The 25,576-nt window shown below is 42.9% G+C and overlaps 3 protein-coding genes across 4 annotated transcripts in view; all 3 read left to right on the forward strand.

Moving 5' to 3' along the window:
- The window catches only part of nhej1 (nonhomologous end-joining factor 1), a 53,086-nt gene that overhangs the window by 11,877 nt on the left and 15,633 nt on the right, over positions 1 to 25,576 (forward strand). The gene's annotated exons all lie outside the window — the stretch shown is intronic.
- Positions 11,616 to 12,239, forward strand: LOC308280411 (ras-related protein rab7-like; the record flags this gene model as incomplete). The annotated part of the gene is made up of 1 exon (XM_080720679.1): positions 11,616 to 12,239. The coding sequence occupies one exon, from the start codon at positions 11,616 to 11,618 to the stop codon at positions 12,237 to 12,239; it is 624 nt and encodes a 207-aa protein (XP_080576805.1).
- Positions 13,690 to 15,684, forward strand: LOC308280415 (succinate dehydrogenase [ubiquinone] flavoprotein subunit, mitochondrial-like; the record flags this gene model as incomplete). Its single annotated transcript, XM_080720682.1, has 1 exon — positions 13,690 to 15,684. One exon carries the CDS (start codon positions 13,690 to 13,692, stop codon positions 15,682 to 15,684), a length of 1,995 nt encoding a protein of 664 aa, XP_080576808.1.

Below are 25,576 nucleotides of genomic sequence, written 5' to 3' on the forward strand. Positions count from 1 at the left end.
TGTGTGTGTGTGTGTGTGTGTGTGTGTGTGTGTGTGTGTGTGTGTGTGTGTGTGTGTGTGTGTGTGTGTGTGTGTGTGTGTGTGTGTGTGTGTGTGTGTGTGTGTGTGTGTGTGTGTGTGTGTGTGTGTGCGTGGCTGCGTGCGTGCGTCTGTTTACTGTATAAGGGTGTGGAATTTCTCAACCCTCCCTCGCTTTGGTGACCTCTGTCTACGACCGTGTGTGTGTGTGTGTGTGTGTGTGTGTGTGTGTGTGTGTGTGTGTGTGTGTGTGTGTGTGTGTGTGTGTGTGTGTGTGTGTGTGTGTGTGTGTGTGTGTGTGTGTGTGTGTGTGTGTGTGTGTGTGTGTGTGTGTGTGTGTGTGTGTGTGACTGAGTGAGTGAGTGAAAGAGACGGTATTTCAAAGCCACCTGTGGAATGCCTCAAGGTGTGACCTTGCTTCTCTCTCCAGCTTAAGTCATCCCAGTCATACAGCTCTTTTCATTGACTCATTCTGTGTGTCTACTGTAGATCGTGTTTGAAGGTTATTTCGGGGTAATTGTTGTGTTTATTTGATAGTGATCTGTAGTAGACGGATGATCTGTAGCAGACAGAGATGGGAAGGTGGTAGAGAGAGAGGGCGATGTACGCCGGATTCGAGCCTGTGACGGCTGCTAGAAGGCGTTTAAGTAGCCTACTGTAAATGTACTTTACACCACTGCCAGTGCCTAGGGATGGGACGATATGAAAGTTTCATATCACGATTATTGTGACAAAAGAAATCGTGATTTACGATATTTATCACAATAATCAAAATTCATTATCCCGGGGCGGAACATTTGCCAAAAAATAGCAGATCTGCTTGTATATCTGCTATTTTTCAATAGCTAAAGCATTCAATAATTCTAGGCCTAGATGGGTTAACCCATTCAGGCCGGGAACACATTTTTGTGTAGTACAGTACCATGTACAGCATGTAGCAGCAACATATTTGTTTTTGCAATTTTGGAATAATATTTGATGTTTTTCAGAAAACTTTCAAAGTTCAAGCCTAAAGACAACTTAGTTTTTTTTTACAACAAGGGTTCATATTTTAGATTGTAATTAGAGAAAAGAAAAGATGGGTGTTAAAATTTTTTCATTTACCGATTTCTATCCTTTTAGCGTTTTTTTGCGATTTTGATTTCAGTGGCTGCTTTAGTACATTTTGAATTTCGTATTTTCCACATTGCAGTATTGATACTATTACTTTTTCCACCACTGGCTCTTACCAGGTGAGCCCCAACAAAATCGTAGTTTCACTTTCAAACACTTTCAAAAAGTATTGGAAAAAGCAGATCTACAAGCTCACAACGCGTCACTTGTAGATCGGCTATTTCCACTATCAATGTACTTTTTTAAGTATGAAGTTGTCAAAAATGTCAGTAATTTCTTTGTATATTTAGGTTATGTGTCATATCTGCCATGTGCAACTTCAAAGCCTAAAAGCCAAACAGAAATGTAATTGTCAACCACAAAAACACAATTAAATCTTTAATCGCAATTATTCGAGTGACAATTAATCATCATGTAAAATGTCATAATCGTGACAGCCCTACTGTTCTATGCTTTTCCAGCAATACAATGCCTCAAATGTTCAGCATCCGTTTCAATTACACATTTTGAAAATGGCATTTTCTTTTTTTCTCCCTTTGTACTTTTGGCAAGCTGTACAGCCAGACGGAACTGACACAGAGACGTGGCTGTCTCTCAAAACTTCTTTCCCTCACGGATCAAAGTACAACATTCTCCCAACTCCACCCATTTTTTTTTTTACTCACCATCTCACAGCCACACACACACACACACACGCACACACGCGCACGTGCATCACCCCCACCTTGCTTCTCTCTTCCCTCTTCTCCTGAACGTGGCAAATTCCACCAGGCGGCGACAAGGGCGTCTTTGGACCAAAGTCCGAAACTGAAATAAAATGTGTCTGGGAAAAATGTCACTGGGACGCGCAAAATGAGAGAGGGCTTGATCACACACTGGACAAAAAACGGACAAGGCCACAGTTGAAAGACAACAGACAGTTAGTTATAAGGCAGGGGTCTTAAATGTTTTCAGACCAGGGACCCCCAAACTGATGGGGAGATGGAGCAGGGACCAACTACCTCGTAGGGTGAGGGTGGGGCTACAACGTGTATTTTATATTTATGTGTAAAAATGTGTATAAACATACCATGTTATTGTGCATTCAATACTATCATATCAATACTATAATATCAATCTATTAAAATAATAGATTGATATATCCATGCTTTTATTTTAAACATGCATGTTTGTACAAGTGCCACTGCCATTTATAAACATACCTTATCTGTCAATACTATCAATCTATCAATAACAATCTGTCAATTGCACAATAATCATGTATACAAGCTATTCAAAAGTCATGTTTTTTTTAGATTTAAAGACAAATTACATTTTCTCTTTTTTTAAATAAAAATTAAAAATATATAAAAAGTTTTTACAATTTCGGGGACCCCCTGCAGTATCCCCGCAGACCCCTTAGGGGTCACGGACCCCTTTTGAAGACCCTTGTTATAGGGTGTCAGTGGTGAGGAAGAAACGGATGAGAGAACGCGAGTGAAAAAGAGAATTAGTACACAGTAGTGTAATCTAACAATATTCTATTGATAATATGAGACTGGATATCATCTGGGAATTGTGATATTGTAAAATGAAACACCTATCCACAACTTTCCAACATCCCATCGTGCATTGCGCAGAAGGCGAGCAGCATTTCCGCCGTCGCAGCCGAGTGTGATTTACAAGCTCACAACGGTTGCATCTGCGACGCGACGTGAGCTTGTATGTCTGCTGTTAACCGGAAGTGCCCCGCAGATAATGCTACAGTAAAGTCTTGTGGAAACAGGAGGATATAGTACATGTTGTCCTTTTCTGGTTTTAACCCTAATCTTATACTTTAAAAAAAATGCCGAAATAGATGATATGTAAGCGTACAATGAGTGCGTGCATAGATCGACAATATATTGTGACCATATCGAGGTATTTGGCCAAGCATATCGCGATATTTCATATGGCCCAGTGCTAACTCGGAGGTGTGTGTATATGCATGTGTGTGTGTGTGGGTTTATCTACAAACAGAGCTCACTTCTTAGAAGTGTTGGTGTGTGTGTGCGCGCGCACGTGTGTGTGTGTGTGCACGTTGTCCCATCTAGGTTTCTTTACTAGGAAGGTCTGCGTCACAGACCATCCGACAGTGGTGTAAAGTAAATTTACTCAGTCATTTTGAGGTTATTCAGTACTTTTACTTCTACTCCACCACAAGTCAGAGGGAAATACTAGTACTCTACTTCGCTTACAATTATTTGAAAACTTTAGTTACTAGTTACTTTATAGACGTTGATTATTTCTACAAAACATACATTACCAACTTCAGCCCTATATACATTTCGGCCACTTGAAAATAGACGATCGACAAGCGCACGATGCAGATGTAGATCTTTTCCAAAGATTTTTATACACGTGAAAACGGGATATTCTGCACAACAAGTACTTTCTACTTGTGGTACTTTATGTATACCAATAACTTTGTGCTTTTACTTGAGTACATTTTGAATTCCAGACTTTTACTTATTGTAACAGAGTATTTCAACATTGCAGCATTGATACTTTTTCTCAAAACGTGAGTCCTTTTTTCCACCACTGTCTTATACTAGGACGCTCTGCGTCACAGAGAGCCCGACCCTCCAGACAGGGGCGTCACAAGGGCGGGGAAAGTGGGACTGAGTTACTAGGGCCCAAGGTGGAGGGGCCTTGATTATGTAATACTTTAGCTATTGAAAAATAGCAGATATACAAGCTCACAGCGCGGCACCGAGTGCCACGCTGCGAGCTTATAGATCTGCAATTTTTGAAAAGTTGTGAAAATGTGTGCAAATCTTTTGAATATGTATTTTTTAAGCGAACATTTGTAAGTCAAATTCTGCTTCTGGGGGGTCCCTGGAACGAAATATTTTAAGATGGGGGTCCATGGCCAAATACATATCATTTTGGGGGTCCTTCACATGAAAAAGTTTGAGCACCACTGACATAGAAACATAGGTCTTTCAAAAAACCTTCAAAGACACATTTTTCACGTTTAAAAAAAAATAGCAGATCTACAAGCTCACAGCGCGGCACTCGGGGCCGCGCTGTGAGCTTGTATATCTGCTATTTTTTCAATAGTTAAAGCACAAAATAACGCAGTAAATCCTTGTACCCAGGGCACAGAATTTGTTGCGACACCCCTGCCTCCTAGATAATGGCTCCACTCACCTCTCCGGCTCACCTCCGCAAACATCGGCCAGCCAGAGCCCCCCTCCCTCCCTCCCCCACCCCCCCCCCCACCTCCACTTTGACGGGAACTGATGCCCAATGGCCCGTTTCATTTTTTTTTTCTTCATTTTATCTCGGCCATTAAAAGATGACACGGCTCGCCATCAAAGCGGAGAGTATTTTCGACGGGATGAAAAAAACGTTTCTCTCTCTCTCTCGTAAAAAAGAAATGAAAAGGAGGAGACGTTCAGGCTGTGTGGGTGGAGTTGGAGTTGGAGCGGAGGTGGGGTTGGTTGTCTTTTTCTCTGTTTGCCAGCACCATGCACGCACGTGCACACACACACGCACATGCACAAGCACTAGTCTAAACTAAAGTACATTTACTCAAGTACTATACTTAAAGGGCCACTTCACCTCTGGGACAACCCTATCTTATTTTATTGTTGTTTGGGACACGATCAACATAATCCTGAGTAATTCTTTGTGTTCAATCTGTTTTTTGAGATATTTTAGTATTTCAGCATGTACTAGTGATGCGTTTTGCATCAAATGATGCAAAACGCATTACTGATGATGCAAAATACATCACTAGTCAGGCTGAAATACTAAAATATCTAAAAACACAGACTGAACACAAACAAATAACTCAATAAATAACAACAATAAAATAAGATAGGGTTATCCCAGAGGTGAAGTGGCCCTTTAATTACAGTTTTGAGGTATATTTTTTTTTCTTTACTGGAGTATTTCCATTTTTCCAATTTTCAATACTTTTTCTACTCCACTACATCTCAGAGGCAAATATTGTACTTTTACTCTATTTTTTGAAAATGAGTTACTTTGATTTATGTTATTATTACCAAACATACAGTAACCACTTCAGCCCTATTATACATTTGAAAACTTTGGAATCGTGAAATGCCATAACGAGTACTTTCTAAATGGTGCATTTATATAGCGCTTTTATCCAAAGCGCTTTACATAGATTGTGCATTACATTCACCCATTCACGCACACATTCATACACCGGTGGCGGAGGAAACCATGCAAGGCACCAACCTGCTCAGCGGGAGCAACTAGGGGTTCAGAGTCTTGCTCAAGGACTCTTCGACATTCACCCAGGGGGAGCCCGGATTCGAACTGGGAACCCTTCGTGCTCTAATAACGGTTTCTCTACCCCTGAGCTATGCCGCTCTACTTTTGGGACATTAACTCAGTCGGTGCCATATTTAAAGTGGGATGACCTCTTATATTGCCGGTTCGCCAACAAAGGGTTAAAAAAATAGTGTGCACGCTGGTGCACACATTCGTGCACAGATCATGCACTATGCATGTGCATGCTTTTCACAGCTTTCAAACAAAAAAATCCGCTTGGAAATCCGTTCAGGCATTCAGGAGAAAGGAGCCCTTATGTTTTCTTCAAATGTAAACAAACATGGCTGCCATGTTTGAAAGATGGGGTTGGTATGGGGGTTAAACATGCAATTTCGCGATCGCGATCATGCCTAGTACACTGTTGGAGGTCCAAAATTTTTTTTTTTCAAAATTTCTTTTTTCAATTTTTTTTTTTTTTTTTTTTTTATTATTATTTTAAAAAAGACGTTCAGAAGACGTCTGGCAGGGAGGTCCATAGTGAAAAAGACGTTTTAAAGACGTTTTTATCATAGAAACATATTTTTTGGCAGGGTATGAGTTAAGTACATTTTGATACCAATACTTTTGTACATTTACTCAAGTACATTTTGAATTCCAGAAAAATAAAATTAATTCCTTTTTTCTTTTCCCCAAAAAAATATAAAAAATAAATGAAAAAAGTAATTGACACAACGCAGCTGCCTCATGTAGCTTCACAATCATTTTAACCACTTTATCCATTTATAAGTTGGCTATTCAAACATAGCAGATCTACAAGCTTATGGCACGTCACTTTATCTTTGGAAGATTTTGAATAATTATACAAATAAATTTAGTTTTAGTTTTTTACATAAATATTCTCTTCTGGGGGTCCTTGGCAAAAAACATTTTCAGATGAGGGTCCACAGCCAAATATATATCGATTCGGGGGTCTTTGGCACGAGAACGTTTGAGAAGCACTCTAGTTGAACTTGAATTGAAGCACTCTAGTTGATTTTGTCGATTATTTTGTCCTGCCAAAATATATATTTTTTTGTCGACAAAATCATAATCGTAGTGGCATATTTTATACTTGGTTGCATGCTGAAAATAGCAGATCTACAAGCTCACAACATGTTGTGAGCTTGTGTTGCACTCTTCTATTTTCAGATTGCAACACTCGGGCAACCAACCAAACACAAAATAACTTGCCTTTTAGTTCTACTGGATCTCTTCCTCCTAGTCCCTCACTAAGATTTTAGTCTAGTTTTTAATTGTTGATGAAATTGACAACAATATTTAGGGCCCTATTATGATCCAGGTCTTATGCCTTATGCCTTAACTTCTTTACCTTTTTTTCACTATTTTGAAAAACATTTTTAAATACTTCAAATGCTGATCTACATCTGCACGTTGTGAACTTGCAGATTAGCTATTTGAAATATTTAAAAAACAAAAACTAAATAGTAAAAAAAGGCAAAGAAGTTAAGGAATAAGGCATAAGACCTGGATCATAATAGGGCCCTTAGTCTCAGTTTTAGTCATCATAGCTTAGTTTTTATTTGTTTGTTTTTTTGTCAGTGAAAAATGGGTTGTGGACGAACGTTTTTTCGTCATAGTTTTAGTTGATGGACACTGGATGTAGGGAAAGATGGGAGTGGTGGAGGAGACTAGATCAGGGGTCTTCAATGTTTTCAGGCCAGGGACCCCTTAGCTGAGAGAGAGATGAAGCAGGGACCCCCTCTACATATTGTATAAATGTGTGATACAGATTTTCATAGATAGAGATAGATTCATAGACTTGTATGACAGCACTGTCATCAGTCTATGTTGGATTTGTGTTTTTAGTTAACTTGACCTTTCATTCTATACTTGGTCTGCTCTTTTTTTTTATGTTTTTTTTGTCTAAAGTTCTCCTCAGAATAGGGATGTGAGGTTTCAAGTTGTTAATAAAGAACGATCCTATCACACAAAGATTTGGCGGCCCCCCTGTAGTAACTCTGAGGACCCCCTAGGGGTCCCGGACCCCCTGTTGAAGACCCCTGGACTAGATGATGATGAAGATGAAGATGGTGGTGAGAATGATGAGTGGAGCGAGAGGCCTAGCTTCCCACAGAAGCCCCCTCACACACACACACACACCCACCCACCCCCCAAAACCTACACACACAAACGCACACTGCTAGCCACCACCACACAAACACCCCACCCAGCTCGGGTCAACATTTACATGGGCGGAATTAGCCTTCTCTTCCCCACTGATACACACGTGGGGACATGTGGACTCAAACGCACAACGCAGACATGCACTCGTCTCCGACACAGACACACACACACACACACACACACACACACACACACACACACACACACACACACACACACACACACACACACACACACACACACTAAAGCTAAATTAGCTTGTCCTTTTGAGTTGTTGAAAGGGGGGGGGAAATGTTTATCCTTTCAGAAAGTCATATCAGCTTCCATCTGGTTCTTTAAATGTTGTGCGTGCGTGCGCGTGTGTGTGCGCGTGACTGACTGACTGACTTGGCATAGGGAAGTCGCTATCGCTGTCCACACACAGCACTGGTGACGCATGGAATAGGTTTTGAGAGGGTGTACTGTATGTGCGCGGTTGGGGAAGAACTATTGACTGTTGTTCGTGTGATTGATTTCTGCACGCGCTTGTGTGTGCTTTTGCAATGCAAATGAGCATGCACATATTATTTCTGTGCATATGTGCCCACCACCAGTGGTGTAAAAAGTACTCAAATCTCGACATTGCTACCCTGGCCTGGAATTGAACCTGGGACAACCAGGGACCCTGGTTCCCCAGCCGGGCTCCCTAACCAGTCAGCTATGCCGCCCCTTGTTATGTAATAACAATCAAAATCTACAAAGTAACAAGTTGTAACTAAAGTTTTCGTAGCGGAGTAAAAGTACAATATATGCCTCTGACATCAGTGACATGTAGTGGGGTAGAAGTAAAATTACTGGAAATTGGAAATAACAATAAAAGTACAGTACTTGAGTAAAAGTACTGTACAGCACTCTGCACACCACCACATTTGCATGATTTTGAGGAGTGTGCGTGTGTTGTGCCGTGCTCTGACTGTCAGGGGCGTCACAAGGGGGGGGGGAAGTGGGACTGAGTTAATAGGGCCCAAGGCGGAGGGGCCTTAATTATGTTATACTTTAGCTATTGAAAAATAGCAAATATACAAGCTCACAGCGCGGCAACGAGTGCTGCGCTGTGAGCTTGTAGATCTGCTATTTTTGAAAATCTTTGAATACTGTATATGCATTTTTTAAGCGAACATTTGTAACTAAAATGTTGCTTCTGGGGGGGTCCCTGGAACTAAATATTTTGACATGGGGGTCCGTCGCCAAATACATTTCATGTTGGGGGTCCTTGACATGACAGTTTTTCAAAAAACCTTAGAACGATTTGAAATATTCACTTGCACACATTGGCACGATTTTTCAAAAAATAGCAGATCTACAAGCTCGCAGTGAGCTTGTATATCTTCTATTTTTGAATAGTTAAAGAACAAAATAATGCGTAATAATGCGTTCCCAGTCTAAATGGGTTAAACCCCCCTTCCCCCTGTGAAGAACATTCACGAGGGGTCCGCAGTGAATCCTTGTACCCAGGGCCCAGAATTTGGTTGCAACACCCCTGCTGAATGACGCAGGACTTTTGGGGTTTTGGGTGCTGACAGGCTGTGTTTGGCGGAGCTCGCAGCCTGCTGCTGCAGCCCCAAGAGACAGAAATACAGTAGTATTCCACTTATCATCAGCAAAATGCAACTTGTCACTGGTTAAAGGGGGAAAGTCTCTAATCTGTCCGGGGTTTGGGTTCACGATGGCCACTTGACAGCTCCGCAGCAACTACAGTACACAGCAATGTAATAATAAACAACGTACATACGGGTAGTATGTCTGTTTTGTGAATTTGTTTTTCCTCTCCCTTCCAAAACGCTACTCGGTTCTACTTGACAGTTGCAGAGGGTAGAGATTGAATCCAATATAATTTGTAATAGAAAAAAAAAGTCCTTTTTCCGCTTCGTTGTTTTGTGGAATTGTCGACTTGGTCTTTGTCCTGACTGTCTTGATTGATTTGAGCACGTTGACACACACACACGCACGCACGCACGCGCGCGCGCACACACACACACACACACACACACACACACACACACACACACACACACACACACACACACACACACACACACACACACACCTGAAAACGTATTTTAGTGTTTTAGTCTTCAGTGTACAATGTCAAACCTTTTTGATATGTTTGTTAGTAATAACAACTTCGTGCCACGCTATGAGCTTGTAGATCTGCAATTTTCGAAAAAATCTTGAAACTTGTGCAAATCTTTGGACAGGTTTTTTCAAAGCAAACCTTTTTAAATCAAATATTTGCTTCTTGGGGGTCCCTTGAACAAAATATTTTGAGATGGGGGGGGATTTGAGCAACACTGATAAATAGCAACATATGTTTATCAGAAAATTGACTTACAGGTGAAAAGCAGTGTATCATGTTATAAGCAGCCTCTGCCGCTGTTGCCATGTCTGCTTATTATAAGCAGTGACTTTGGGCTTGTTTTTCTGTGAAGTTGCTTGTAAATTTTGGTCGTTGCGTTTTATTTTATTTCATGTAAAGCACACCTAAATTATTTATTATTTGTCCACTGGCCCCCCATCTGAAAATATTTTGTGCCAGAGACTTGATTCTTTTGGAAAATAGCAGATCTACAAGCTCCCTATGCGAGGTGCTGGGAGCTTGTCGATCGTCTACCTTAAAATAGACGTATATATATAGGTTTAAGGTGCTTTAGGTTTGTTTTTATCTCCTTGTTCCTCTCTCTGCTTCTCTCTCTGTCTCTCCTTTTTTCTCATCCTCTTTCTCTGTCTCTCGCTCTCTTATCTCTCTCTCTGTCTCTCTTCTTTCCTTCTCTGTTCGGTGAATCATTGACTGGCGGTCTCCGTTGAACAGCATTGAGAGGCTCTTTATCACACACGCCTGAGGAATTCAGGGCCCGGGTGGGAAGAAGGCGGGGCTTGGGCACCAGGGGGAGGGGTCAAACAACACTCGGGCACTGTGATCCCGATGCAGGGAGATGTGACTCACAAGACACTGTGATTAGGGATGGGCAATATAATTGTTACGGCCAATACATCGCGATAGTTTATTTCCTGATACTGTATCGATACTTCAGGCTGTAGTAGGCCTATCGCAATTCTTTTGGGGAAAAAAAAACACGCTGTTCTTTCCCATGCATAGAAACCAACCATGCAGTGACTGGAGTGGAGAGGGGAGACACACAATGCATTGATAGAACGTAGCGAGCGTAGTCAGAACAGAACTTTTAGGCTGAAACCTTGCCCAAATATGGAGTTATTATAGGTTCAGGGTGCTAGGTAGCCCTCACAAAAGTAAAGATCGATAAGCCCATATATGGGCTTATCAAACGTCTGCGGTTCTGGACAACCGCATATTTCCGAACTACTTGATGGCGTGCTCCGCACTCCCTCGAGCCCTTGCGAGTGAGTTTGAAGTCTGTCGGCCCCATATATGCACTTGACCATATATGGGCATAGCGGTCGGATCTGTCGCTCTGGACAAACGGATATATGGAATATGGGTGTATGTTTGTTTATGGTTATGTCTGAGTCATAGTGACATTCCTTATGGGGTTTGTTTATGGTTAAGTTATAGTGACGTGGCTGTGTCATAGATGCATCATACAGGACTGACGTCCTAAGCTGCCCATGGGATCAGATCTGATCTGATCATAGTATCAATGTCTTTCCATAGTATCCATAGTATCATAGTATCATTGTCTTGCCCAAATATGAAGTTTCACACTGGCCTTAATGTCTTGCCCAAATATGAAGTTCCACACTGGCCTCATCAATATGACCTTGCCCAAATAAAACCCAGAACATCACTGTTTTTCAGTGAAAGGAGTCCAAATAGTCTTTAGCGGTGGTCGGTGTGAGTAGCTTAGCTATTCAATTAACTTGGTAGTTTAGCTATCTTGAATAGCTTAGCTGGTAGTGCGTGTCTTAATCCCCCTAGGCAAGTCAAGGCAGACATACTGTATAGCTTGGCTAGTTTAACCAGGCCAGAGGGAAAGTCCACTTTGACATCAACAGGAGCTTCATCCAGTTGAGACACAATGGAGTCTAGGAAGAAAATGCTGTTTAAAGTCCTCATCCTTGGAGACTCTGCAGTTGGAAAGACCTCTTTGATGAACCAGTATGTGAGAAAGAGGTTCAGTAACCAGTACAAAGCCACAATAGGCGCAGATTTCTTGACAAAAGAAGTCACGGTGGACGACAGACTCGTCACAATGCAGATTTGGGACACGGCTGGACAGGAGAGGTTCCAGTCCTTAGGTCTGGCGTTCTACCGCGGAGCAGACTGCTGTGTGCTGGCGTTTGACGTGACGGCACCCAAAACCTTTAAGGCCCTGGAGAGCTGGATGGACGAATTCCTGATTCAGGCTAGTCCGCGGAACCCAGAGAACTTCCCCTTTGTGGTGCTGGGCAACAAGACCGACTTGGAGAAACGACTGGTAACTACCAAACGAGCGCAAGCTTGGTGCCAGAGCAAGAACAACATCCCCTACTTTGAAACAAGCGCCAAGGAGGCAATCAATGTGGAGCAGGCCTTCCAGGCTATTGCGCGCGCCGCTCTTACACAGGACACTGAGGAGGAGCTGTACTGTGGGTTCCCTGAGCCAATCAAGCTGGACAGGAACAAACGGCCCAAGCGGTCAGCAGAAATGTGCAACTGTTGAGACCACACAACTGTTCTCACTAGCCTACTTTGCCATGTTGCCTATCACTTCATGGTGGATCTGGATTTAGTAGTTTGGTCTAGGGGTGGGCGATATGGTGATAAATATCGCTGAGACGATACAATGTCTCCACAATACACTTTTTCAGAGATATCCTATATATCGTGATACAATGCTTTATAAAAACAATCTTATTGAACTGTTAATACATGGATTCATTGCAGACTCCATTTAAACCTGCATTTTGGTCTAAATCAGTAGTTCTCAAACTTTAAAATGTTAAGGTCTCGCCATTAAAGAGGTGGTGCCATGATTCCCCCCCCTATAAAACATGATTATCAGGTATTATGATTATACTAGGAGGAAGATTTTTTCCAAAAAAGTATACAGAAAGAGTTAGAATTGGGTTTTTATGTGGCCACACCCCCAGTTCATTAAGTATGCATGGATGGCATGGTGGGTGGTGACCCAGCTGATATAGCCACACCCCACAGTGTTGGGTGAATGGTAAATAGGGGAGGAGTTGATACTGTGACATACTTAGTATCTGTGTTTTTTAACTGACACTTTTCACCACAAGGTGGCAGCCTCCAAGAGAAAACAAACAAATACTAAGAGAATACATCATTTCAAAAAAAAAAAAACACACATAAGGGGGTCTAATGAAGTACTTTCAACCTCCTAGACACATGAAAAACAGAAAAAGTACAAAACTATGGCACCACCTCTTTAACTCTGACAGGGTCAAAAGGAACCCAGAGAGTCCCTGGAGCCCATTTTGAGGACCACTGGTCGAAATTGTTAATTGTTAATTGGCTTGTTAGTGAAAATCGGGTTCATAGCAATCAGTCAAGACAGGTATGTTCAAAACCTTTGTTTTCTTGCTTTTTGCTGTCACAAACGGAAATATCTGTTCAAAACCATCTAATTTTGGAGACAATAAAACATAATATATAATAATATAAATTTAATTTAGAATGTATGATGAATGTATTAATGTATTAAGTCAATGGTGTCAGATCAGGCTGGAACCAGGCCCAACTATGGAGTCATGCGTCATGAATATGTCATAGATAAGTCATAATGACACTTTTTTAACCAATCAGCTTAAGAGAGTTTGGGGATCTCCATATTTGGGCAGTGTTTCAACCAGTCAGTTTTGGGAGAGTTCATTAATCTCCATATATTGGCGATACCAACACGCAAAGCAGATTCCTGCACCCTCTAGGGATTCTCTATAGACCCGTCATACTTTCTAGATAGAGTTATTCTCAAACGTTAGCATGCTGTAGCTGCTCCTCTGTCATATTTCACCCAGAAGCTTTGTTCACCAGTCAAAAAGTCTGTCACCTTCAGGGCTAGCTGGGACATTAGAAATTGTATACAATTTTTTATAAAACGTTATATATACGGGTATATTGAGGGTTCAACCTTCCATTGGAAACACGTCATGGCTAGCATACGTCTTGCATCCCAGCTCCTTTCCAAAAGGATACTATACTCCAAAACTAAAACAGTCCCTGTTGCTGCTGCTGCTCAGGTTTCCAAGAACTTTCATCTCTCCATCTACAGCAAGAAGAACGCCAAAGTGTCAGATGATATCTCCACCCGGTACCCTGTCGTGGACCACGAGTTTGACGCTGTAGTGGTTGGTGCCGGAGGGGCAGGACTTAGGGCCGCTTTAGGCTTGTCAGAGGCCGGGTTCAACACAGCATGCGTCACCAAGCTGTTCCCCACCAGATCTCATACGGTCGCCGCACAGGGTGGGATCAACGCGGCCCTGGGGAACATGGAGGGAGACGACTGGAGGTGGCACTTCTACGACACCGTGAAGGGATCCGATTGGTTGGGAGACCAGGACGCTATCCACCACATGACCGAGCAGGCCCCGGCAGCCGTGGTGGAGCTGGAGAACTTTGGAATGCCGTTCAGTCGCACAGACGATGGGAAGATCTACCAAAGAGCATTCGGAGGCCAGAGTTTGAAGTACGGAAAGGGAGGCCAGGCACATCGCTGCTGCTGTGTGGCAGACAGGACAGGACACTCCATGCTGCACACTCTATATGGACGGTCACTTCGTTATGACACCAGCTACTTTGTGGAGTATTTTGCTCTTGATCTGCTGATGGAAGATGGGGAGTGTAAAGGAGTGATCGCTCTCTGCCTGGAGGACGGATCTATCCACCGCTTCAGAGCCAAGAACACGGTTATTGCTACTGGGGGTTATGGGCGCGCATATTTCAGCTGTACGTCGGCCCATACCTGTACTGGAGATGGTAATGCCATGGTGACAAGAGCAGGTCTGCCCTGCCAGGATTTGGAGTTTGTACAGTTCCACCCCACTGGTATCTACGGTGCTGGCTGCCTGATTACAGAGGGCTGCCGTGGTGAGGGGGGAATCCTGATAAACAGTGAGGGAGAGCGCTTCATGGAGCGATACGCCCCCAACGCCAAAGATCTGGCCTCCAGAGATGTTGTGTCCCGTGCCATAACCGTTGAGATTAGAGAGGGAAGAGGTGTTGGCCCACAAAAGGACCATGTGCACCTCCAACTGCACCACCTGCCTCCTGAGCAGTTGGCCACCAGACTGCCTGGCATCTCGGAGACTGCCATGATCTTTGCTGGAGTGGATGTTACAAAAGATCCCATCCCAGTGCTGCCTACTGTCCATTATAACATGGGAGGGATACCTACCAACTACAAGGGACAGGTGATCACCCACACCAACGGAGAAGACAAGGTGGTGCCAGGCCTGTATGCCTGCGGAGAAGCGGCGTCTGCCAGTGTCCACGGGGCCAACCGGCTGGGTGCCAACTCCCTGCTGGACCTGGTGGTGTTCGGCAGAGCTTGTGCCATCGACATCGCAGAGAAGGACAAACCAGGAGAGAAGCTAACCCATCTGAAGCCCAGTGCAGGAGAGGAATCTGTGGCCAATTTGGATCGACTGAGGTTCGCCGATGGAAGCCTGAGAACCTCTGAGATTCGACTCGACATGCAAAAGACCATGCAAAACCATGCTGCAGTCTTCCGCACTGGCTCTGTTCTGAAGGAGGGATGCGACAAGATGCATGCCGTCTACCAGTCCTTGGAGCACATCAAGACCTTTGACAGAGGCGCGGTGTGGAACACGGATCTGGTGGAAACACTGGAACTTCAGAACCTCATGTTGAACGCCGTTCAGACGATCCACTCAGCAGAGCAGCGACAGGAGAGCAGGGGAGCTCACGCAAGAGAGGACTTCATAGACCGCCTTGACGAGTATGATTACTCTAAACCTCTCCATGGCCAGGAGAAGAAGCCCTTTGAAAAGCACTGGAGGAAGCATACACTGTCCTATATGGATCCCAAGACTGGAAAGGTGACTTTGGAATACCGCCCTGTGATTGATAGTTCTCTCAATGAACAGGAGTGTGCCCCCATCCCTCCTGCAATTCGCTCGTACTAAGACTGCCTCTCATCTCCTGGCAACCCCCTTTTATTGCCAGATAAGTCTGTTCTTCTCTTACAAGACAAACACAATGCTTTCTTTTAACTAGAAATACTGTTCCTACGAAACAGTGTGGGCTCGCATGGAACACCATATGGGCACAAAGATCTACCCTTTGGCTGCTCCTCATTGGTTAAGGGCCCTGCCTCTGTACTGTCGGTACATTTTTTGAGGACAATAACTTTGGTCAATAAAGTTTTGGTCTAACATACTGATAAAACATACTGGCCTCGAGCCCACTATATCAGGTCGCACTTGTTGGTGATGATGTCATCTAGAACGTTGCTCCTCATTGGCCAATGGCCCTGCCTTTGTACTGTCGGTAATTATTTTGTGGAGAATAAACTTGACCCTGCCTTTATACTGTGGGTAATTATTTTAGGAGAATAAACTTGACAAAGATTTGGTATAACATACTGGTCTCGCCTTTCAGCGAGCCCACAATTATCCAGCAATAAAGGTAAAGATGTAAAAAAACAAAAACAAAAAGAAATGAACTAAAAGAAGAGGAAATAAATAAAACTATGAGAAAGTGGTGCAGAGGGGATGAACAATTAGATATAGAATGGCAGTTGGTTTTGCAAAAAGGTAAAACAAAACTCAAATTGTTGCCCTCACGGCAACAGAGACAATTGTCTCACAGTTGTCTCACAGTTGTCTCACAATTGTCTCACAGCTAAAAACAACATCACCTCATGGCAAACAAGTTTGATCCAAATGTTGATGACATTGCCATTCGGTGCATTGAGGCAGTTCTCCATTTCAAAGCACTGCATAAATCATAGGGATGCCACCAACGTAGGGCTGTCTTCTAAAGTTCGACGAATCAACGAGTCGTTTTAAGCCCTCGGAATCGACGCCAATTGTTTGAGTCGAGCCGTCGAAAATATATTGAAGCAATAAGCCACAAGAGGCGAGTGGTTACCTGGTACAATGAGTTAATGCTTAAAGATGCAGTACCATGATTTATTTCCCCCCTAAAACATGATTATCAGGTATTATGATTATACTAGGAGGAGGATTTCTTTTTCCAAAAGAGTGTACAGAAAGAGTTAAAATTAGGTTTTTAGGTGGCCACACCCACCAGATCATTAAGTATGCCTGGTTGTCATGGTGGGTGGTGACCCAGCTGAAGTTAGCCACACCCACAGTGTTGGGTGAATGGTAAAAGGGGAGGGGATGATTTTATGATGTCATTTAATCGCTGTTTGTTTTTGTCAGCCTCCAGGAAGAAATCCAAAATACAAGGGAATACATAATTGCTCATAACAACCACACCGGGCGGTCTAATCAAGTACTGTCAACCTCATAGACACATGAAAACCAGAAAAAGAACAAAACTATGGCACCACCTCTTTAAGGATTCCGCAAGGACACTTTGTCTTGGCTTGAGGCAATCTATAGTGGCTTTGTGTCATTCTGACTCTCCATGTATTTTCTGTGTCCGCAGGTTGCTACTTGCTTGCACCACAGTCTGCTTTCCACCTATCTTCCGTTAGGGAGGGACTAGTGGAGAAGAGAGTCATTTTATGTTTGGTTGCTCTCAGGTGTTGCATGCTGAAAATAGCAGATCTACAAGCTCACAACGCGTCGCAGCGCGACACGTTGTGACCTTGTAGATCGGCTATTTCCATGCAACCAAGTGTAAAATCAGTCATTACGAAGCCATCAAGGCCTGCCAAAATACATTTTAGTTGACTAAATCAACTGTAGATTTAGTCAAATAAATCTTAAAAAACTAAAACTAAAACTTTTCAGGAGACTAAATTATGACTAAAACTAAATGAGATTTTATTCAAAAGATTATGACTAAAACTAAATCAAATTTTGCTGTCAAAAACAACACTGGAGTGGGGCATGTCCTTTGGGGGGTAGGGGTGGTGGTGGTGGTGGTGGCGGCGGACGCTCTTCTGTAATTGAGCACCGGGCCCTTCAAGGCCCCAGTAATCATCCTTAACTGATAGCCATTTAATGCCCTAATAGCCATCTTGGCTCACGTTGTTTTTGTGTGTGGGAAAGCACGAGGGTCTCTCTCGTCCTCTGTCTTTTCCGTTCTCCCATCTTGCTTCCCTGCTGTTCCTTGCACACACTTTCCACAGGGTTGTCCCCCGGGCCGGGCCCTGTAATTTAGGCCGCTGTGGCCTGGCGCTCTCTCTCTCGTCTCGCTCTCTCTCTCTCTCTCTCTCTCTCTCTCTCTCTCTCTCTCTCTCTCTCTCTCTCTCTCTCTCTCTCTGTCCCTGTCCATCTCTTCCTCACTCTCTCCTCTGCTCGCTTACTCAATTTCTCTCAACTCCTCTCTAGGGATGGGACGATGCGCGATATTATCATTTATCGGGATGAAAAACACTCACGATATTCGTATAGTGGAGATTTTACTTATCGTGATATCTTTCCCCCGTCATGCACTGAGATCAATTCACACTTTATTTATTGAGCTGCATATCCGTTAGAGGGTTTACCTCTATAATTGGTACAAGGTACTTATAACTTGATACTTCATACTTTTTTTCACTCTCAGAAGTCTGCCAAAAAATATATTGTGAGCTTGTAGATCGGCTATTTTTTGGAAAATGTTCCGCCCCAGGATAATGGATTTTGATTATCGTGATAATATCGCAAATTGCGTTTTTTTTGTCACAATAATTTGACATTTTCATATCGTCCCATCCCTACTCTCAACTCCTCTCTTTCTCCTGCTCACTCACCCTCGCCCTTCTCTTCCCTCTCCCTTCTCCGTCATCTCGACTATAACTGAAGGATCGGTAGTCCACAGCCTGGCACATGTCATGAACAGGATGGGCAGGCTATGCAGTAAGCGGATAAGCAGACAAGGCAGTCCAGTCCGCACGACTCCGCAGTGTCGCCCGATTTCTGCTAGTTTTGCATCTGCCCTTCCGGCTTTTTGCAGGTCTTTTGCACACCTGGATGTAAGTTGGTGACCGATGCATAGGAAGAACACCGCTGTTGGCAAACAATGTGAGACAAAAACTCCCCAGTCCCCACACAGTTCTTGGTTGCGATCTATAGAAGGTTTAATGTCATGATTGTTAAATCCTATTAAACAAAGCATTTCTGTAAAGAACTCAGCTAGCCAGCCAGTCAGGCAAGTCACCCAAATTTTGACCTGGAAGTCAAAATGAAGTAACTCCCCCAACCAAGCAGACCGGCTCTATTAACTCAGAACAGGAGAGTTACATAGTATAGTTTTAACTATTTAAGCTTATTCAACTATAATAGCCCATCGGCAAGTTCACTATGAATGCATCGCATCGTGATTCGTGACGCATTGGGAGCTTAGGCTGTTTTGAAAATGTTTAAGATTTTTACCTATAATAGACGTGACCAAAATAGTGACACCTGGTTGAAAGTGGTTAAAAAAAAATCACCACACATTGACTGCATGATTGCCGAAACGGTCGTCATAAAAGGTCGCCAAAAAAGTCAAATGATGGCAGATATATCGGTCAGACTCTGCTGTCATTCAGATCGTATGTGAATTAGTTAATTGGCTTGACTGTCAGTCATCTGATCATTTAACACATTTAGGACAGGAACACCTTTTGGGGTTTTTGTTGCTATGTACAGTATATACTGTAGCAACATTATGTAATATTATTTGAATACATATTTCGTCGTTGTCTGTGTGTGTGTGTGTGTGTGTGTGTGTGTGTGTGTGTGTGTGTGTGTGTGTGTGTGTGTGTGTGTGTGTGTGTGTGTGTGTGTGTGTGTGTGTGTGTGTGTGTGTGTGTGTGTGTGTGTGTGTGTGTGTGTGTGTGTGTGTGGACAGACAGGGAATTACTACGATAGTACAATCAGAGGAAAAAACCTTGTGGGGGCTTATTAATAAGTCCCCACAAGGTGTTTAGGGGTTAGGTTAAGGGTTTGGGTTAGGATTAGGGTTCAAAATGAATGGAATGTCCCCACAAAGCTAGTAGACTATGTGTAATGTCCCCACAAAGTAGCAATTGCAAACCTGTGTGTGTGTGTGTGTGTGTGTGTGTGTGTGTGTGTGTGTGTGTGTGTGTGTGTGTGTGTGTGTGTGTGTGTGTGTGTGTGTGTGTGTGTGTGTGTGTGTGTGTGTGTGTGTGTGTGTGTGTGTGTGTGTGTGTGTGTGTGTGTGTGTGTGTGTGTGTGTGTGTGCGTGCGTGCGTGCGTGTGTGTGCGCGTGTGTGTGTGTTTCCAGCTGTCAGATTAACACCTTCTTCTTGACACCGCGAGGTGGAAACGCTGCGACTAGCAAGCAGAAAGAATATAATGTAACCTCATGGTGATTGGCGACGGGCCAGGGGAGAAGATAATACAGAGAGATACAGAGAGAAGACAGGAGCTCTGGAAGGAGCTAGACAGACGACAGGGGGATGTGTGAGGACAGATTTATGGTTGAAATGTAACTCTCTCTGTGGGATTCCATTTCCCCAAAGCACGATTAAGACTTCACCTGCCTCTGTTTATTTTGCCTCAGACCTGCCGCCAGGCTGTGCGTGCTCACGCACGCGTGTTATGTGTGTTGTGTGTGTGTTGTGTGTGTGTGTGTGTGTGTGTGTGTCTGTTTGGGTGGGGGTGCATGGGGGGCAGAATCCGCTCTCATAGTAGGTCAGCTAGGGGTCTTCAACGTTTTCTGGCCAAGGACCCCTTAGCTGAGAGAGAGATGAAGCAGGGACCCCCCTCAACATATTGTATAAATGTGTGATCTGTGATGCAGATTTTCATCGATTTCATAGATAGATTCATAGACTTGTTTGACAGCACCGTCGTCAGTCTATGTTGGATTCATGTTAAATCGTCAGGGAGAGGTCAATATTTTGTAAACTTGACCTTTCTCTATGTACTTGGTCTGCTCTTTTTGACCTCTACACCAAACCTATTTGCCGAAAAAAAAAAAAAAAAACGCTGCGAGGCGTTGAGAGCTTGTAGATCGGCTATATTTGGCCAAAGTTCTCCTCGGAATAGGGATGCGATGGTTCAGGTTGTTAATTAATTTAAAAGAATGATCCTATCACACAAGGATTTGGCGGCCCCCCTGTAGTAACTCTGAGGACCCCCTAGGGGTCCCGGACCCCCTGTTGAAGACCCCTGCTGTAGGTAGAATAAAAGTGCGGTGTGAACGTGCCCTTATGCAATTTGCGGAGTAGTAAGTATTGTTATCGAAATGTACTTAAAGTACCAAAAGCAGAAAGTACTCATTATGCAGAATATCCCATTTCACAAGTTTTCAAATTTATAGAATTCGTCTTAAATTGGCAGATCTATAAGCTTGTCGCGACACAATGTGTGCAATATTTGCCTCTCGAGATGTGGTGGAGTAGAAGTACTGAAAACGTACTTGGTGGTTCTTGGTTTACCTGGCTCTCTATGCAGTTGATGTACAGTATGGGTATTCAACGTTTTCAGGCCAAGGACCCCTTAGTTGAGAGAGAGATGAAGCAGGGACCCCCACAACCTGTTCATAGATTGCATATAGTTTCATCGTTTGACAGCACAATCATCAGTGTATTTTGGATTCATGTCAATTTGTGTTTTCAGATATTTAACCACTTGAACCGTTAATACTTAACTCATACCCTGCCAAGCCCGAGGAACCCGAGAATTTTGGGATGTCCCTCCCTGCCACGCCCGAGGAACCCGAGAATGGCCGCCATTTTGATTTTTTTTTTTTTTTTTTTCATTTTTTTTTTTTTTTTTTTTTTTTTGGACCCCAAAAACGTTAGTAGGCATGATAGCGATCGCGAAATTGCTTGTTTAACCCCCATACAACCCCCATACAACTCAGGTAGCAGACCTCCAAGCTCACAACAGTGTAAAACATAGTGGCTGCTATCTCATGAATGCCTGAACGGATTTCCATTCGGATTCTTTTGTTTGAAAGCTGTGAGCAATGTGGACACACGTGGTGCATTATCTAGGCATGGGTGTGCATGATCCGTGCACTATGAATTACATGGAAGTCTATGGAGACAGTTTGGCAGGATTGGAGTACAAAGGTATTGTTAAATGGCAGCAAATGAGTTAATAAACTTGACCTTTCACCCTGTAATTACTCTGCTTCACTCTGCTTTTCCCCCCTCTACACCAAACCTCTTTGCCAAAAAATAACCGGTCTACAAGCTCACAACGCCTCGCAGCGTGAGTCGTTGTGAGCTTGTAGATCGGCTATGTTTGGCTAAAGTTCTCAGAATAAGGTAATTCGGGTTCAAGTGGTTAATATTAACCCATTCAGAACGGGTACACCTTATAGTGTATCATTATTTTATGCTTTTAACTATTGAAAAATAGCAGATATACAAGCTCTCAGTGCCGCGCTGCGATCTGCTATTTGCTAGATCTGCTATTTTTGAAAAATCGTGAAAATTTCAATTTTGACCCGATTCTATAAGTGTCTTTTGAATCCTTCTAAGACTTTTTGAAAAACCTATGTTTCTATATGTCAGCAATCTGGCCAGCCATCGTCAAAGAAAAGGTCCTTTTCACTTAACTGGAGCTCAGTTAGTCTGTTCTTGAGAGACTACTATGTCAGTGGTTCTCAAACCTTTTCATGTGAAGGACCCCCAAAATGATATGTATTTGGCCACGGACCCCCATCTCAAAATATCTAGTTCCAGGGACCACCCAGAAGCAAAATTTGAGTTACAAACGTTCGCTTTGAAAATACATATATTCAAAGATTTGCACACGTTTTCACGACTTTTTCAAAAATAGCAGCTCTACAAGCTCGCAGCGCGGCACTCGGTGCCGCGCTGTGAGCTTGTAGATCTGCTATTTTTCACTGGTTAAAGCATTCAATAATTCTAGGCCCTAAATGGGTTAAAAAAATAAGAAAACAGGTTTCTGTTACACAAAGATTTGGCAGACACCCTATAGTAGCTCTGAGGACTCCCTGTTGAGGACCGTATGTGTATGTGTTCATAACTTTAACCACAGCAGTTTAAAAGGCTGTCCTCATATCTGGAGGTTACAGGTTTGATCCCACATCGACAGCTAAATATACAGTGTAAACACAGTCAACCCCATCCTTAACCAAAGTAACATCAGACAGGTCCATGCTGTGTTTATTCCTACTACTTCTACACAGGGCTTTCACCATTAACACGTTTAAGTTGACGATTAATTGTCACACAAATAATAATTGCAATTAACCATTGCATTTATGGCATTGAGCATTGGAACATATGAATACAATTTCAATTTGTTAAATTTTTACTTAGGCTTCGTAATCACAAATTGCGTGTGTGTGTGTGTGTGTGTGTGTGTGTGTGTGTGTGTGTGTGTGTGTGTGTGTGTGTGTGTGTGTGTGTGTGTGTGTGTGTGTGTGTGTGTGTGTGTGTGTGTGTGTGTATTTCTTTTTCCGTCGCATTCTGAAGAAAATCGCATTCTGGAAATCCAAATGCATTTGGGTCCCCATCTGGGATCAATGGGGGTAAATTTATTATAAGCGTTATAAGTATGCGATAAGGTCTTGCTGCACGGTCATTATGGCTTATATGGACACGACGGGGTGATAATTCCCAGAGGCGGAGCCGAGGGGAATTATCAGCCCGAAGTGTCCATATAAGCCATAATGACCAAGCAGCAAGACCTTATAGCACTTATTACCCGGCTAATACATAAAATTAATAATTTGACTCAAAATTAAAAATAAAACAAAGTATTTCCTTGTTTACAGACGGCTGAAAGTGCGTCGCCTCCGAGCACAACACGGTCGCCTTGGAAAACAAGGAAGTGCTGGTCAAATAGAATCCATTTTCTGTTACTGCGTCGTCTATTTCTCGCCTCAAATGGTTTTTAAAACATTTTTCAGAGCAACGTTTAGTTGTAAATGACGCTGTGTGTTTGTTTACATGGCTGCCATGTTGGATACGGCACTAAAACACACAGTGCATCCTGACTGCAGCAGTTGCTCTGAGCCTTTGATTAGGCAGCGGTGAATTATAGAGCGGAGCGGTCATTATACGCTCATAATTCACCGCTGATTTCAGCGCTCGACCAATCAGAATCAAGCATTCAACCAAGTCGGGTAATAAATCAAATTATTGTCTTAGGAATGCGTGATTATTGACACATTTAATAATTTTATACTGAAATAGCAGAAATACCTGATCTACAAGCCTCCAACATGTCACAAAGTCACGAAGTGATGTGTTGTAAAGTTTTAGATCAGCTATTTCTGGATTTTTTGGGAAAATGTTTGAAAGATAATCAAATAATTGCGATGATGTAATAGTTGTGACAATGCGCATCTAAAAACAGCGGTTTTTGGTTGGTCTCAGGACGTTGTGTAAACACAATCCAATAAAAAATACTAACTTTGAAGCTAAAGAAATAACCACACTAGAATAAAGACTATCTACTCTGTTAGTTATGAGAGGGCCCGCGAAATCTAGCAACAGGGGCAGCCGAAATCTAGCAACAGGGGCAGCTATGAAAGAAATCGACTAAAGCAGGTATGAAGGGCTATGATAAAAGGCAGATTTAACCCTACATGTGTTTTGGTCTGAATGACTCCTTTAAATGGTGCATTTATATAGCGCTTTTTATCCAAAGCGCTTCACATAGATTGTGCATTACATTCACCCATTCACACACATTCATACATCGATGACGGAAGAAACCAGGCAAGGCACCAACTAAGTCCTTTCTAAGTCCGGGCTGTACAGAGCACTGTGAGACTCCAAATAGTTGTGCCAAACCTTGAGCAGCCCCGCCTTCCTCTCTGGTTAAAAGGTGGTTTAATTAGTCAAATCAGCTGGTGAGCTGGTGTTGAATTGCAGCGAAAGCACACACACACACACACGCACGCACGCACGCACACACACACACACACACACACACACACACACACACACACACACACACACACACACACACACACACACACACACACACACACTCACACACACACCAGAGTTGTTGTAGGTTTTAAATATTCATTTGTTTTCGTTAGTCTTTCGTTTGGTTTGTTATTTCAGTTTAGTTCTTTTTAGTTCTTTTTCAGTTTTACACGTGTATACAGAGTTTCAGTTTTAAAAAAGTACTTGTTTTAGTTTAATTTTAAGTTTTAGTCTTAGTTGTAGATTTTCAGTTACAGTATTAGGAGGAAAGCCTTGATTTACAGAAGCTGAAAAAGATTGGGATTGAACATAGAATGCATTGCAGACATCACGTATGATAAGATGGTGGAAAAAGTGTGTTTTATTTTTATTTCCCCCTTTTATTGAGTGTTTAACTCATTCCCTGCCAGGCCCGATAGTCCCGAGATTATTCCAATGTCTTTCCCCGCCAGGCCCGATAGTTTTTTTTTTTTTTAATTTTGACCCCAAAAAATGGAGTAGGCATGATAGCAATCGCAAAATGTCATGTTTAACCCCCATAGCAACCCCATCTTTCAAGCATGGCAGCCATTTTGGCAGCCATCTTTGTTAAACATAGTGGCTGTTATCTCAGGAATGCCTGAACGGATTTCCATTCGGATTTTTTTGTTTGAAAGCTGTGAGCAAGGTGGACACACGTGGTGCATTATCTAGGCATGGGTGTGCATGATCCGTGCACACCCAATTACATGGAAGTCTATGGAGACGAATGGCAGGTGGGAGTACGGAGGTATGTTAAAATGGCGGTCAATGTGTTAAGGTGTTAAATCGACCTCACGTTATGTCAATCACGTTTGCACACTGCCGTTTTGTATTTATTTTCAGAGCAGGGTCGATTCTTTCAGATTTTCGCAACTGTCGCCACTGGGTGTTTTAGTTAAAAGGACTACACTGTGAATTTGACTTTTTCCTATTTGTATGCATTTTTTTGGTCTCCCACCAGCACCTTCTATCCTCACAAAATCCTATTTCTGACCATTGTGTCT

Source organism: Nannobrachium achirus (genome assembly GCF_963921795.1).
Source record: "Nannobrachium achirus genome assembly, chromosome: 24".
Classification (NCBI taxonomy): domain Eukaryota; kingdom Metazoa; phylum Chordata; class Actinopteri; order Myctophiformes; family Myctophidae; genus Nannobrachium; species Nannobrachium achirus.